At 37.5% G+C, this 14,683-nt stretch overlaps 1 protein-coding gene across 2 annotated transcripts in view; it reads right to left on the bottom strand.

Annotated features, from left to right (window-relative positions):
• Tdc2 (Tyrosine decarboxylase 2) overlaps positions 1–14,683 on the bottom strand; it is a 210,053-nt gene that overhangs the window by 145,911 nt on the left and 49,459 nt on the right. For both annotated transcript variants that reach the window (XM_089105998.1, XM_089105997.1), the window contains exon 4: positions 1,660–1,782. In XM_089105998.1, coding sequence (XP_088962124.1) covers positions 1,660–1,782 — 123 coding nt within the window. The remainder of the gene's footprint in view (positions 1–1,659; positions 1,783–14,683) is intronic.

Genomic DNA, 14,683 nt, shown 5'->3' with positions numbered 1-14,683 from the left:
AAAGGGAAATATACAATTTGGGCTATCTATTTGCACATTAGGAGGGGGGTAAGCTATTTGGACAGTTTGAAGTTAGAAAAAAATTCTTACTTCATAATATGCAAAATAACTGTACCTAACACATTTTGCATGCAGACCCGCTATAATTTACACCGCCCCTAATGTGCAAACCACAGTATATAAATTATAGGCAGTATGATCTTTCCCTATCTCACCTATTATGAAAACCCGGGCCGAGGTGCAAGTGCCCCAGAGAACGTAGAAACATAAGGGACATTAGATCTTTTCACGGATAGACAAGTCAGATTTCTCTTGAACGTGAAACTTGGCTTCAACGTTGGAACACTAAATTTTTAATATACTAATTTTAAATTAATTTATTCCAATACATATATGAACATCGGTAATTAGTAGTGGAATGTTATTATTAGATGTTTTTAGGAATTAAAAGTAGGTTTTGAAGTTTCAAAGGCTTTTGAGAAAGTTTCTGCCAAAATAGGTCTTACAGGGTAATTGGACCGCTGATGGCAGATCAAATGAGAGGAGCTGTTTGTACGCGCTAATGCAAGAATAAGTGGGAGGAGCTGTTTGTTCGCACCGAGAATGAAGAGCCAGAAATTATCCGCGGTAAACTTACTGCTATATCTTTATACTGTGGTGCAAACATATAGCCCAAATTTGTCTCTAAACTATTATATTTTCATCATGTTTTGAGATATTTCATTAGGATTGAGCGTCAATGACACATGCTCTAAATAAACGAAGCACTAGAGTGGTAAGGTAAAGGTAAAGGATGCGGCACTAGACCCTTAAGGTCCAAACCGGCGGTGCTGATCTCCGTTTCGTGGCCCTTCAGCCAGGAAGTGCCACCAGTGGTGTATAATGAAGTGAAGCACTAGAGTGAGTGGTGTATAATGCACAAGTACCCTTTCTTCTATTATGGAATAAATTTATTGGGTATATAGATATTGCTGAAAAGCATTGGGAATATTTTAGCTTTGTGGATTAGCCTTCCTAATGCTAAGGTGAGAAGCTTAGTAAATTGCCTATATAACAGTCACATTTAAAAGTCATGAGAATGGCAAAAAAACATTTTTACTTTATTCTTACTCGTCTTTGATATCCTAATCAGTTATAAAGTTTAAAAGAAAAAAAACAAATCCATCACAGATATGGGGAAATTTTCTTCCTGATTATTTTTTATAAAGTGATATTTAAAAAACAAGAAAAGTTAAATTAAAGGAATTAAAAATAAAGTAATAACAATAGTAAGTAAAAAATATTAATAACGATTTAAAATATTAATTTGAATATTAAAGGCAAGGAATCGGACCTTTTTCGCTTTCAGAGTGAAAAAGTAGCTATGCCCCGGCAACTTTGAGACGCCTTGGGGCTCTTACAAATAATTTGATTATTATCATTGAATGCTGTGAAAAAAGGTACTTTAAGATAATTTTCTTGCATGTAAAGGCGAAGGCCTGTAGGTATTTATTGAATTTCTTCTCTTTGTTTTCTACAGCCTCTCTGTAAATTCTCAGTTTCCAGTGAAGATGCCTCCAGTTTTCAGAGAGTATGGCCTCTTGGTATTCAGTAAAGTAAGAAAAAAGACATGGACATTGTTGATGTCCCTAAAAATGACAGTGCTGCAAAAAGTATTACCTGTATCACCCCACCTCCCTTTGAGTTTTTTCCGTATGCTAGAAAATCTTGAGGTAATCCGATCATCTTACCAAACCAGTCTAAGACAATTGTCTCGAGTTCAGTACATGCGGGGCTTGCTGCCTGTAATGATAATATAATTAATAATAATGATAATAATAATAATGTAATCCTGAAAATAGAACTGGTAAATCAGGAGATACATTTATTGGGTAGCACTGGTGTGTCATTCCTTTTTATCTCCAGCAATATTGGTCTAATAAATTATTCTAGCGCATCATTTTCGAACTCTTTACCGTTGTGGAGGATCTTGAGAAAGGAGGAGAGGATTTGGTTCAACTGGATCTGACTAGGACGATAGTATGTAAATTTCTATTTGACTAAGATCCCACGTCATATCTTTCGGTCAGCCACAAGTTTAAACAACTTTGTTATAACGAAAGAAAATCTTTCATATTAATTCTCAAATACCAAGGATATCTAAATGAAAGTATTTTGTCCCCGGGACATTATTTGGTCTGTCATACCAGAAAACCACGATTTTCTAAGGTTTTTCTTTTGGCTATTCAAAATTATGAATTTTGGAGAATAGTATCACACTTTTGTCAGTCAAATGAAAAATCAAACCTATTGAGTTTAATTTGACAACATTTTTCGTCCGTAAAAGCTCAGATATCATATCTTTTACAATTTTTGTGAGCTTTTCAAGGAGAGGCCCAATTTTTTAGCCAAGACATATGCCTCCCTCGTTGAAAGGCATACATTTAAATCTATAAAAGGTATTTCCATCTGTTGTTCCTAAAGACAACCATACCTTCGAAGTAAAGCTACACCTTCTTCAGTTGCTAGGTGCCATGTATTTTCAGCTTACTTTTTTTACTAATTTTTACCCGTGTGTCTTTTTTAATTTGGCGTCCACTCAGGACCTTATCCAATATTTTTAGTCGGGGTGGGGGGGGGGGCAGTTTACACAAAAAACTTTTGAAAAGCATCATAAATTTGTTTCTATGCATTTTTCCTACGTTTTTACGAGTCGGACAAATATTTAAAGGGTGGGGTTGGGTTCAAACCTCCTAGCCCCCCTCTTGAATGCGGTCTTGTGCCCACTGCCATCAAAAATCACATAACTACACATGGAGGTCTTTTTCATCAAAAATTGAATACCCAATTTTTAATGTCGTAAGATATATATGGTTGTGTAAATTTCCACTTAACAAGCTCAAAATATCAAAATTAATTTTCACTTTCCTCGGTACCTAACATAGGAAGTGAAATTGAAATGAATACGTGATTTTGATCGACATTTATTGTTTAGGGTATTGTTTAGATTATAATTTAAGCTTTGTTTCTATTCGCGACTAGATTGTCGTTTATTAAACACTTAAAAGATAAAAAGAAACAGTGGAGTTCAATAAAGAAAAAGAAGGAACAAAAGCTTAATAAAAATAACAAGCGCCCTCAAAATCTTACCTTAAAATATTATATAGAGAAAAAAAATGTAAATTTCTACTTTTAAGTTAAAAAATCTCGCTATTATCCCTCAACACATATAAACAAAAACTTGTTTGGTACTCATATTTGCTTCTCATATCAAACAGTTCGTGGTAACGAACTGTAAGTAAGGAGCGACCCGGCTCAATGGTAACCGAAACTCTAAAAAACGAGATTTTGATACTAATAGATACATCAAAAGAATCAGATTTTAATTCTGATTTCAAATATATAAGTTTTAATAATTTTAATCTTACCCATCAAAAGTTACGTGCCTGAGAAAATTTGGCTGATTTTCGAAAAAAGGGGGAAGACCCCCTAAAAGTTATAGAACCTTAATGAAAATCACACCATCATATTCAGCGTATCAGAGAACCCTACTGTTGAGGTTTCAAACTCCTATCTACAAAAATGTGGAATTTTCCATTTTTTGCCAGAAGAAAGATCACGGATGCGTGTTTATTTGTTTTTTTTTTTTTTTTTTTTTTTTTCCCCAGGGGTGATCGTATCGACCCAGTGGTACAAGAATATCGTGGGAGGGCTCATTGGAACGGAAATTAAAAGTTCTAGTGCCCTTTTTAAGTGACCGAAAAAAATGGAGGGCAACTAGGCCCCCTCCCACGCTCATTTTTTTCCCAAAGTCACCCGATCAAAATTTTTAGATAGCCATTTTGTTCAGCATGGTCGAAAATATGATAAAAATGTCTTTTAGGATGACTTGATCCCCCAAAGTCCCCGAGGGGAGGGCTGAAAGTTATGAACTTTACTCATTGTTAACATAAAGTATTGGTTATTGGGAAGTATACAGACTTTTTCAGAGGAGATTTTTTCTGGTAGGTGGGGGAAGGAGAGGGGCGGGGGCTATATGGAAGGATCTTTCCATGAAGGACGATTTCATGGGGGACGGGACATTGCCATGAAGGGGGTGCCGGATTTCCCAGCATTATTAAAGAAAAAGATCAGGAATTAAATAAAAAAAAACAAGTTTTTCAACTGATCAACTGATTGTGATTAAGAGGTCATTTTTAAAGAACTGGAAAAAAAATTCGAACTATAGTTTAAAGAGCAGGGTATTGAATAGGGGGCTAACCCACTAATATACGTGTTAAAAATTTATGAATATAGAAGTTCATTACTTAAATTAATTCGTAAGTTACGTATATTTATTACTAATAAAAACGTTAGTAAATCAAATTATACAAGTTTCGAGAAAGCCATTTAACCAAATATAATATGCAAAATTTGTTTTAATTATTCATGTACGGTGAGCCAAAATCAAAACCTGCATTAATTCAAAAACGTTCAAAAATTAAATAAAAAAACAAGTTTTTTAACTGAAAGTAAGGAACGACGTTAAAACTTAAAACGAACAGAAATTATTCATTATATGAAAGGGGCTGTCCCCTCCTCAACGCCTCGCTCTTTACGCTAAAGTTTGACTTTCTAAAAACTCTATTTTTTTAAACAATAAAAAAAATTTATCGTAAAGAGCGAGGCGTTGAGGAGGGGACAGCCCCTTTCATATATGTAATAATTTATGTTCGTTTTAAGTTTTAATGTCGCTCCTTACTTTCTGTTTAAAAAACTTGTTTTTTTTTATTTAATCAAGGAGGCACACTTGTGCCTCTTTAAAGAGAGGACCCACCATAATATTAAGCGATATCAGGTCCTAGCGGTCGCAGAGAGACAGCAGTGATCGCATTTTGTAGCCCAAGATCAAACTAAGAAACTTGCAAAATTTCATCCTCCTCCGACTTTATCTTCTTGGGGTAAACTGGGCCGGAAGTTTTGACCCTCCCACCACAGCCCCCCTTTATCGTTGTCCGATTGGACTGAAATTTAGAGGTTAAGCTTTCCTAGAGCCCGGGAGCTTATCCTCGAAATTTCAGCTCAATCCGATCACTCCTTTTTAAAAAACCAAATATAGCCACTTAAAATTCATCATTTCTTTTTTTTTCTTAGCCACGCCTACAGGCCACAGTTGGCAACGGATCCGGTTGAATGAGGACTCATTCGAAGCAGAATTCAACCTGTTAGGGCCTTTTGATTTTTTCAGACCGAAAAAATTATCTCCCGAATTTACATTTACGAAAAACCTTGTTTTCCTATATTACCCCATGTTAATTTTTCCCACAACAACCCCCCTTTAACGTTGTCTGATCGGGCTGAAATTTAAAGGATAAGCTTTCCTGGGGCCTGGGAGCTTATCCTCGAAATTTCATCTCAATCTGATCACTCCTTCCCTGTTTTCCAAAAACCAAATATCAAGTTTTGCTTGCGTCAAAAAGATTCATCACCTCACTAAAAAACAATTTCAATTATGTCTCTTTAGTGTAGCGGTGAGACTTCTGGCAGTCAGGCGGAAAACCCGAGTCCGATTTACCGTTAGATCAAATTTTTTATATACTGAATTTAAATTAAAAAAAAAAATTCAGTTTCTTTTTTAAATTATTTGAAAAAAATTATGTTTTCTAAAGAGTTAAAGAGGCTGAGTTACAAGGTCGACCCTTAAAACACCCTGTCGAGAAAGAAAAGAATAATACACAATCATCTAACAGTTAGTCAAGCAATAATAAGTAATCAAGGAGGCACACTTGTGCCTCTATAAAGAGGCGATGGCCTACAGGCCACAGTTGGCAACGGATCCGGTTGAATGAGGACTCATTCGAAGCAGAATTCGACCTGTTAGGGCCTTTTGATATTTTCAGACCGAAAAAATTATCCCCCGAATTTACATTTACGAGAAACCTTAGTTTTTTTCAAATAATACACATAAACAGGTTAGACATGCTTTGTTATGAAAATATCTGCGCGTCAATTTTCATAACAAAGCATGTCTACCCTGTTTATGTGTATTATCAAGGAGGCACACTTGTGCCTCTATAAAGAGGCGACCCACGACAATGTTAAGCGATTTCAGGTCCTAGAGGTCGCAGAGAGACGGCGGTAATCGCATTTTGTAGCCCAAGCTCAAACTAAGAAACTTGCGAAATTTCTTCCTCCTCCGACTTTATCTTCATGGGGTAAACTGGGCCGGAAGTTTGGACCCTCCCACCACAGCCCCCCTTTAACGTTGTCCGATTGGGCTGAAATTTGGAGGTTAAGCTTTCCTAGGGCCCGGGAGCTTATCCTAGAAATTTCAGCTCAATCCGATCACTCCTTCCCTGTTTTCAAAAAACCAAATATAGCCACTTAAAATTCATAATCTCTTTTTTTTTCTTAGCCACGCCTACAGGCCACAGTTGGCAAAGGATCCGGTTGAATGAGGACTCATTCAAAGCAGAATTTAACCTGTTAGGGCCTTTTGATATTTTCAGACCGAAAAAATTACCCCCCGAATTTACATTTACGAAAAACCTTGTTTTTTTCAAATAATACAGATAAACAGGTTAGACATGCTTTGTTATGAAAATATCTGCGCGTCAATTTTCATAACAAAGCATGTCTAACCTGTTTATGTGTATTATTTGAAAAGAACTACGTTTTCTAAAGAGTTAAAGAGGCTGAGTTACAAGGTCAACCCTTAAAACGTACAGGGATTAGGAGGCACAGTTGGGGGGCTGTTAAAGAGGCTGAGTCACAAGTTCGAACCTTAAAACGTACAGGGATTAGGAGGCACCCTGTACGACGTGATTTGAGTATTCAGGAATTAAAAGCCTTAACACAAGAATGTTCAAGAGCGGGGGGTTTTGGGGGCGGCAGCCCCCCAACTTCAACTCCTGACACGATCAGCTAACAGTTAGTCAAGCAATAATAAGTAATAAACTGTACAAAAACGTGCAGAAATTATTTGAAAAAAACTACGTTTTCTAAAGAGTTAAAGAGGCTGAGTTACAAGGTCGAACCTTAAAACGTACAGGGATTAGGAGGCACAGTTGGGGGGCTGCCGCCCCCCAAACCCCTCGCTTTCGCAGCCTTTAAATAAATAAAAAAAATTTTAAACTGAAAGTAAGGAGCGACATTAAAACTTAAAACGAACAGAAATTATTCCGTATATGAAAGGGGCTGTGCCCTCCTCAACGCCTCGCTCTTTACGCTAAAGTTTTTATTGTTTAAAAAAAGAGTTGTGAGAAAGTCAAACTTTAGCGTAAAGAGCGAGGCGTTGAGGAGGGAACAGCCTCTTTAATATACGGAATAATTTCTGTTCGTTTTAAGATTTAATGTCGCTCCTTACTTTCAGTTTAAATTTTTTTTTTTATTTAAAGGCTGCGAAAGCGGGGGGTTTGGGGGGTGGCAGCCCCCCCAACTGTGCCTCCTAATCCCTGTACGTTTTAAGGTTCGACCTTGTAACTCAGCCTCTTTAACTCTTTAGAAAACGTAGTTTTTTTCAAATAATTTTATGAGAAGGCATGACGCAACGAAACAGGAATCGGTTGAAAAGCAAGGACAAGCTATGATTTTATTTGTTTTTTAAATAAATTGAAAAAAAAATGATAACAAAAAATAATATGGACAATTTTTTTTTTTTTTTAAGATCCCGCTCATTCATTTTTAGTTACACTCTCATACCAAAACTTACACAATTTTTTGCTAAAAGACAATTTTTGCTGCAATATTTTATGATAAACATTATACTGTAAAATAAGTAATCTATAAAAGAATAAGAACAAAATTATGATTTTTTTTCTTTGTAAAATAGACTAGAACAATTGATAACGAGAGAAGATATAGACCTTTTTTGGTTCTGGCTAGTTCGATTTAGTGCCGCTCCGGTGCCAAAAATAGTGGATTATTTTTCACCGAAAATAGTGACAAAAAAAAACCAAACGAAAGTTTTTGACGAAAAATAATAGGTTCGATACCAAGTCGAGGCTAAGCCCGATTTCAAATACAGAAAAAGCTACTTTTCAATTCGCAACTCTGTCAACAGGACAAGGTATTTTGCCGTTTTAATTGATTCTCTGTCGACACGACAGGCTTGTGAATTGAAAATGTTGTCAACTGTCAACAAAATGGATATCTCAAAATTTTTATTGGATGTGTTTGGGGAAATGGTGGGCGTGAGAGGAGCGTTAGTCGCTATCCAATCACTTTCAACTATTAAAAAAGGCACTAGCCCTTCAATTTCCAATTGAATGATCCCTTTTGAAGTTTCTACGACAACGCCTTCAATAAAAACTTTATATGCGCCCAGGGAATAACTTACAACTCTTACCTTGAGGGCTGTGGGGGGAGGGGATGCCATCCTTAAAGACCTAATTTCTAAAACTTTCAACTACGTTGAATAAAATAGCTATCTAAAAATTTTTATTGGATGTGTTTGGAGAAAAGGTGGGCGTGAGAAGGGGGCTAATTGCACTCAAATCACTTTCGACTATTAAAAAGGGTAATAGCCCTTTGAATTTCAAATCGAATGAGCCCTTTTTCAAGTTTCTACGACAAAGATTTCACTAAAAACCTTATACGGCCCCAGGGCATAAATTATAACCCTTGCCCTCAGGGTTGTGGAGGAGTGTCCTCCTCAAAGACATATTTTCTATCTGGAAATCCACTACGCTGAACAAAATGAGTATCTCAAAATTTTATTGGATGTATTTGGGGGAATGATGGGCGTAGAGGGGGGGGGGGTAGCTGCCTTCCAATCACTTTCGACTATTAAAAAGGGCACTAGCCCTTTGAATTTCCAATCGAATGAGCCTTTTTTGAAGTTTCTACGACAACACCTTTTATAAAAACCTTATATGCTTCCAGGGCATAACTTAAAACCCTTGCCCTGAGGGTTGTTGGGGAGTGTCCTCCTCAAAAAGATATTTTCTATATGAAAATCAAATACGCTGAACAAAATGGCTATCTCAAAATTTTGATTGGATGTGTTTGGGGAAATGATGGGTGTGGGAGGAGGGCTAGTTGCCCTCCAATCACTTCCGACTATTAAAAAGAGCACTAACCCTTGGAATTTCCAATCAAATGAGCCTGTTTTGAAGTTTCTAAGACATCCCCTTCTATAAAAATCGTATATACCCCCAGGGTATAACTTAAAACCCTTTCCCTGAGGGTTGTGGGGGAGTGTCCTCCTCAAAAAAATATTTTTTATCTGGAAATCAACTACGCTGAACAAAATAGCTATCTCAAAATTTTGATTGGGTGTTTTTGGGGGAATGATGGGCGTAGGAGGGGGGACTAGTTACCCTCCAATCACTTTTGACTATTAAAAAGGGCACTAGCCCTTTGAATTTCCAATCGAATGAGCCTTTTTTGAAGTTTCCACGACAACACCTTCTATAAAAACCTTATATGCCTCCAGGGCATAACTTAAAACCCTTGCCCTGAGGGTTGTGGGGCAGTGTCCTACTCAAGAACAGAGTTTCTGTCTGAAAATCAACTAAGTTGAAAAAAATGGCTATTTCAAAATTTCGATTGGCTGTGTGTTTGTGAATGACGGGCGTGGGGGGGGGGCTAGTTGCCCTTCAATCACTTTCGACTATAAAAAAGGGCACTAGCCCTTGGAATTTCCAATCAAATGAGCCTGTTTTGAAGATTCTACGACATCACCTTCTATAGAAATCTTATATGCCCCCAGGGTATAACTTAAAACCCTTGCCCTGAGGGTTGTGGGGGAGTGTCCTCCTCAAAAAAATATTTTTTATCTGGAAATCAACTACGCTGAACAAAATAGTTATCTCAAGATTTTGATTGGGTTTGTTTGGGGGAATGATGGGCGTGGGGGGGCTAGTTGCCCTCCAATCATTTTTGACTATTAAAAAGGGCACTATCCACTCCAATTTCCAATCGAATGAGCCCTTTTCGAAGTTTCTACGACAACTCCTTCGATACAAAGTGCCCGGGTATGGAAGAAAAAAATAAGTGGATAGGTACTCGAGTACACTCGGCATCATGTTGTTACTGTACTCTTTAGCAATTGAATTGTTGATTTCTCTGCCGACTGGGAAAAGCAAATCGAACAAATTTGTTCGGCGTTGGTTTCAAATTTAATCCTTTTGTACTGAAATAGACGAATACCAGCTTTTATTCAGCAAATTAATTGATTCCAATACTCTGTACTATTCTCGAACACAAATAATCGTTTTTTTAATTTCATCAATGCGCCATCCATCTTAAATTTTCCGCTAGAAATAATATCCCTATATGACAGGGAAAACAATGAACTTTTTTTGTCGTAAGAAAAATACCGGAATTCCTATGCCTTCCCAAGGCCAGAACAAGATTTCCACATAACTGAAAAAATACAAATGAATGTGCATTGTCAGTTTAATATACATATACTGATATTTAGCAATCCAAATGTTAACATTATTTGATTTATTAAAGTTATAAAAGTAGAAAAATTATATTTTTTTCAATAAAGTGTAAATTATGTCCTGGCCTTGGGAAGGCATAGGGGTTTTGCGCCCAACTTATGTTAATTTCTGCTCGTTTTGAGATTGACTCGGTTATTTATTGTAATTTCTGTTCGTTTTGGGTTTTATTTATTTATCGATGCTGATTTATGGTAGTTTCACGCTTGGTAGATTATTTGATTTTATTTTTGCTCATTTTTTGTTTAATGGAGTTCTTTACTTTTCTTTGAAAAACTTATTTTGTGGTTAAAGTTTTTTTTAATTAATGGTAAATAAAACTCAGCTTAACAAATTCCAAACAATGCCGGAAGTACATTCATCATGTTTATCAAATGTATGAAAAATAATACCCGCAAATTTATGTTCATCGCGTGTCGACACTTCAAACAAACATTTTGACTATTATTATACGATCAGTGAACTTTTGACTGTTTCTAAACAGTCATAGTGTTGAGATTGTAACCTAAATAACTATAGACTATAGCTACTCCCTGCCCTGGGGAACTATTCTTTCTTAAGAATTTGGTCAAACCAATTGGTCAACCATGAAAGTGCAATATACTTGTTTTGTTTGCTTTCCAAAAGATATTTATAGGCCTACTAATCTTGTTAAACTTATGTTTTTTTTTAATATTTGCTGTTCTTAGTTTTGAGTTTATAAGCGGAAAATCCGTTAACAACAGCTACTTGAAGAATCATGACAAATCTACCCCCCCCCCCTTCTTCCCGCTTGCTTGTCAAAATATTGGTATTTTTGTTCTTGTCTCTATTCATGATTTTTTTCTTACAGAAGTAAAGAGAGAAGTTGAAACTTAAAACGAGCAAAACTTATTGCTTCGTAGATTACTCAAGATGAAGTACCGTATACAAAACTAGATTTAACAAAATGACGTTGGACATTTTCTAATATCTGCTGAATTATAAAAACTGGCGCTTTACTGAAAACTTTACTTGTTAGAGTTCTTTAGAGAAGTATAACTGTACACTGAATTAGCCTTTGAACTATGAGGACACAAATTGGATTTAACTTTGAATTTAATTGGTTTGCAAAAGTGAATTTGTTAGACAGTAAGATATTGCGAAACATTAAAATGGCTTGGGATTATACACCTTGGGATTACGTCATTTAATTATGACAAAAAAAGAAAATAGCCCAAAGCCGATGATTCAAGCTCTGAATGAGTAGTCGTTCAGGTGTCTTTACCGCTTGCCCGGAGGGGTGGAATGAAATGCAAGTATTTGAACAGTTGATTAGTTGGCTTTTCTTGGCTTTTCTCTGTCTACAATTGGCCATGTCTTGATGCAACCTATGCAACCTACTTGATAACTTCAATTCAAAATCAACGCTACAGAGCGTGGTAATCAATCGCTGTTGGAAGTCATCGGTGCAGGAGATAGGGGTGTTAGCCGTGCCCTAATTAACGGCGGCTTAGCGAACTGCACGTCTGCATCGACTTGGATAAATAATAGGTGCCAGAATAGGTAAGAGAGATTATACATTGTATTTTATTTGCACTTGCCATGGGGCGAAAAAGGAAGATTGCTAAAACTGTCCAAGTAGGATCTCAGTCTGTTGAGAAGAGTTTGTTGAATTCGACCGTTTAATCCGAAGGGAATAACGATGTCGCTTCACTGAAGACAAGGGCGGATGATTTTGCTAAGATGCTAACAATACTTACTGAAAATGGTAAAAAACTGGACTCTATAAACGATGGCATAAAAGTATTAGAAAATCGTATAGTATCAATGGAGAATTCCCAGTCCGTGCTAAAATTAGAAGTTAACAGTGCGGGTTCGCGTGTTACACAGCTCGAATCTGGTGTTGAAAGCTTAAGAAATCAAATGTCAATTATGACTAGCGAAACGAAAAAGTATGAAATTGGGTGTGCAGATCTGTCTCGTCGGCTTATGGCATCGGAGTATCGACATACAGAAAACAATCTTATCGTTTGGAATGCTCCCTGTGAAAATACCACAGAAGCCGAATCGATTTTTAACCATTTGTGTTTGGTCTAGGTCTGTCCATGGTCCCGCGGCTTCGAGTTGTTGGTAATGTCCGTAAGGAGCAAAAGTTTTTTAAAGTTGATATTGATCTGCTGACCTTTGCTCCTCATTCGGAGCTGGAACCTGTGCTGCTTTAGTATCGGCGTCTATGCTAAAAGAGGAGTCTAAATGTCCCACAGCACTTGCTCTGGGCATAGAAACTTCATTGGTGGGTGCTTCACTAGATATTGTTGGTGGTCTATCTGAGACATAGGACGAGAGGAACTCAAAATTCTTGAAGACACCTCTGTTTATGGGGTAGATCCCACTTGCTCTGAATCCACTGATGATATTCTCAGGAGTTAAAGCCTTCGAATATGCTTTCCCCAGTAGTTCGGCAATGTTATACATTTATGGGCAGTCATTAAACTTAAAGTTTCCCGGTCGTAGTAGCCCCATGACTGTCCTGTCTAGAGGCTGTAGTTTGTGAGCAGTATGAGGAGAGACAGTTAAAAGTACAACGCCATGTTTTTTAGCCAGATAAAGCAATTAAGTGTGTATTGGCTAATGTGGTTATCTAGCACCAGAAATACGGGGGACTGTTTGAAGGGTTTGACATGATTCATAAAATGCTGCAAGTAAAGCAGAAAAAGGGAGGCAGTCATCCCGCCAGAAGCATTTTCTGAGCCGGTCATGATGGTTCCCAGTGGAGCCCCCTTGAATAAAATTTCCGGACACTATTTCCTGGGGATAATAAGCAGTGGAGGGAGTGTGTTCCCAGTGGCATTAACACCAGCACATATTGTGGTCAGCTGGCCTCTTTCCACTGACGTGACTTTCCCTACTTGCTTCTGCCCTGCAATGATTTTACCAGGTTTGTGAACGGTTGTAAAACCCGACTCGTCTACATTCCAGATGTCTTGTGGGCTGAAATTGTGTTTATCTAGGACCCGCTTCAGGTTGTCAAAGAAAGTTCCTACATTGTGACGGTTGAAAGCAGTTACCCGTCCTAGGTTTGTACCTTCTGGTGTTCTTACTGATAGAGTCTTATGGCAAGCCATAAGACCACGATACCAATCCTCGCCTGCAATGCCTCCACCTCCGCTAGCTTCGCATTTAAAGTTGTCTGGTTGTTTTATACCCTTAGTAATGGCATAGTTGTGTGCAAGTTTACGCGCTTCCTGCAAAGTACAGCCGAAATGCATATCAGCTATCGTTTTCAGGTAAGTTTCTAGTCCTTGTTCTTGCTCCTCAGTAAATATTTGTCTGTAAAGAAACTCAGTACCGGGTGTAAAGAAACTCAGGTCCAAGCTTTGCGGAGGAATATTCAGCTGCTCGACTTTTTTCAAGTAGTCTTGCAGTGTTCCTCTACGGATACCCATGGAACTTGCAGAGGATCTGACTGACTTCTTGTCGACTAAGACAGAAAAAACTGATATGATATTCTCAAAATATGCTGTTTACTCAGCTTTTATAAGCGTGAGCTTATATAAGCTCACGTTCGGACGCCTTGGTTCGGCATGCCGAACCTGCCCCGGACATTGTGGCCGAACGTGGGTATACGCCATCTCACGGTATGAAAAAATGTTAGCAGCAGACCGGTGAAGATGGCGCGTCTTCTAAGATGCCAAAAGACAGGGAGTTAATCAGAGAATACAACGTGAGTTTATGTCCTATCAAGTATTTGTAGTTAGGCGTAGAGCTTCAGACATAAATTGAAGAGAATTCAGGATTTACTCACCATAAAACACGATCCAATCTGATATTTTTGGTAAAATTGTCAACCAAGGGCAGTCATTTTAAGAACATAAATTCCCATCTGGCAGATCTTTTGCATTCTACCAGAAGTCTTCATCTGTTTTTAAATTGAGATTAGTTGCTTTGTCCGTTGAACGTGGGCCGTGCTGATCGTGGGCCGGTCTCCCCTACTAGATACCTAGGTGCTATTATTGATAAAAAAAAAGCCTTAGTTTTAAAGACCATATTGCATCTGTTAGCAGCAAATTTTCTCGTAATATTGGTATTATTCGTAAACTTAGGTATCTTTTTCCGTGTGAAGTTCTGAGAATGTTGTATATTTCTATGGTTCACCCATATCTCATTTACTGTTGTATGGTTTGGTCAAAAAAATTCGTAACTCACCTCCCTCCGCTCCGTGTAACGCAAAATATGGCAATTAGTGTTTTGTATGGTAATAAAGTTGACCTATCTGTATCGGCGAGGCATCTTTACCGCGAGTATAAAATTCTACC

The sequence above is a fragment of the Artemia sp. Qi Xiang Cuo genome, chromosome 20, assembly GCF_049724085.1.
Source record: "Artemia sp. Qi Xiang Cuo chromosome 20, ASM4972408v1, whole genome shotgun sequence".
Classification (NCBI taxonomy): Eukaryota; Metazoa; Arthropoda; class Branchiopoda; order Anostraca; family Artemiidae; genus Artemia; species Artemia sp. Qi Xiang Cuo.
Note: the sequence above shows the minus strand (reverse complement) of the source record. Positions and strands in the feature narration are given on the sequence as shown.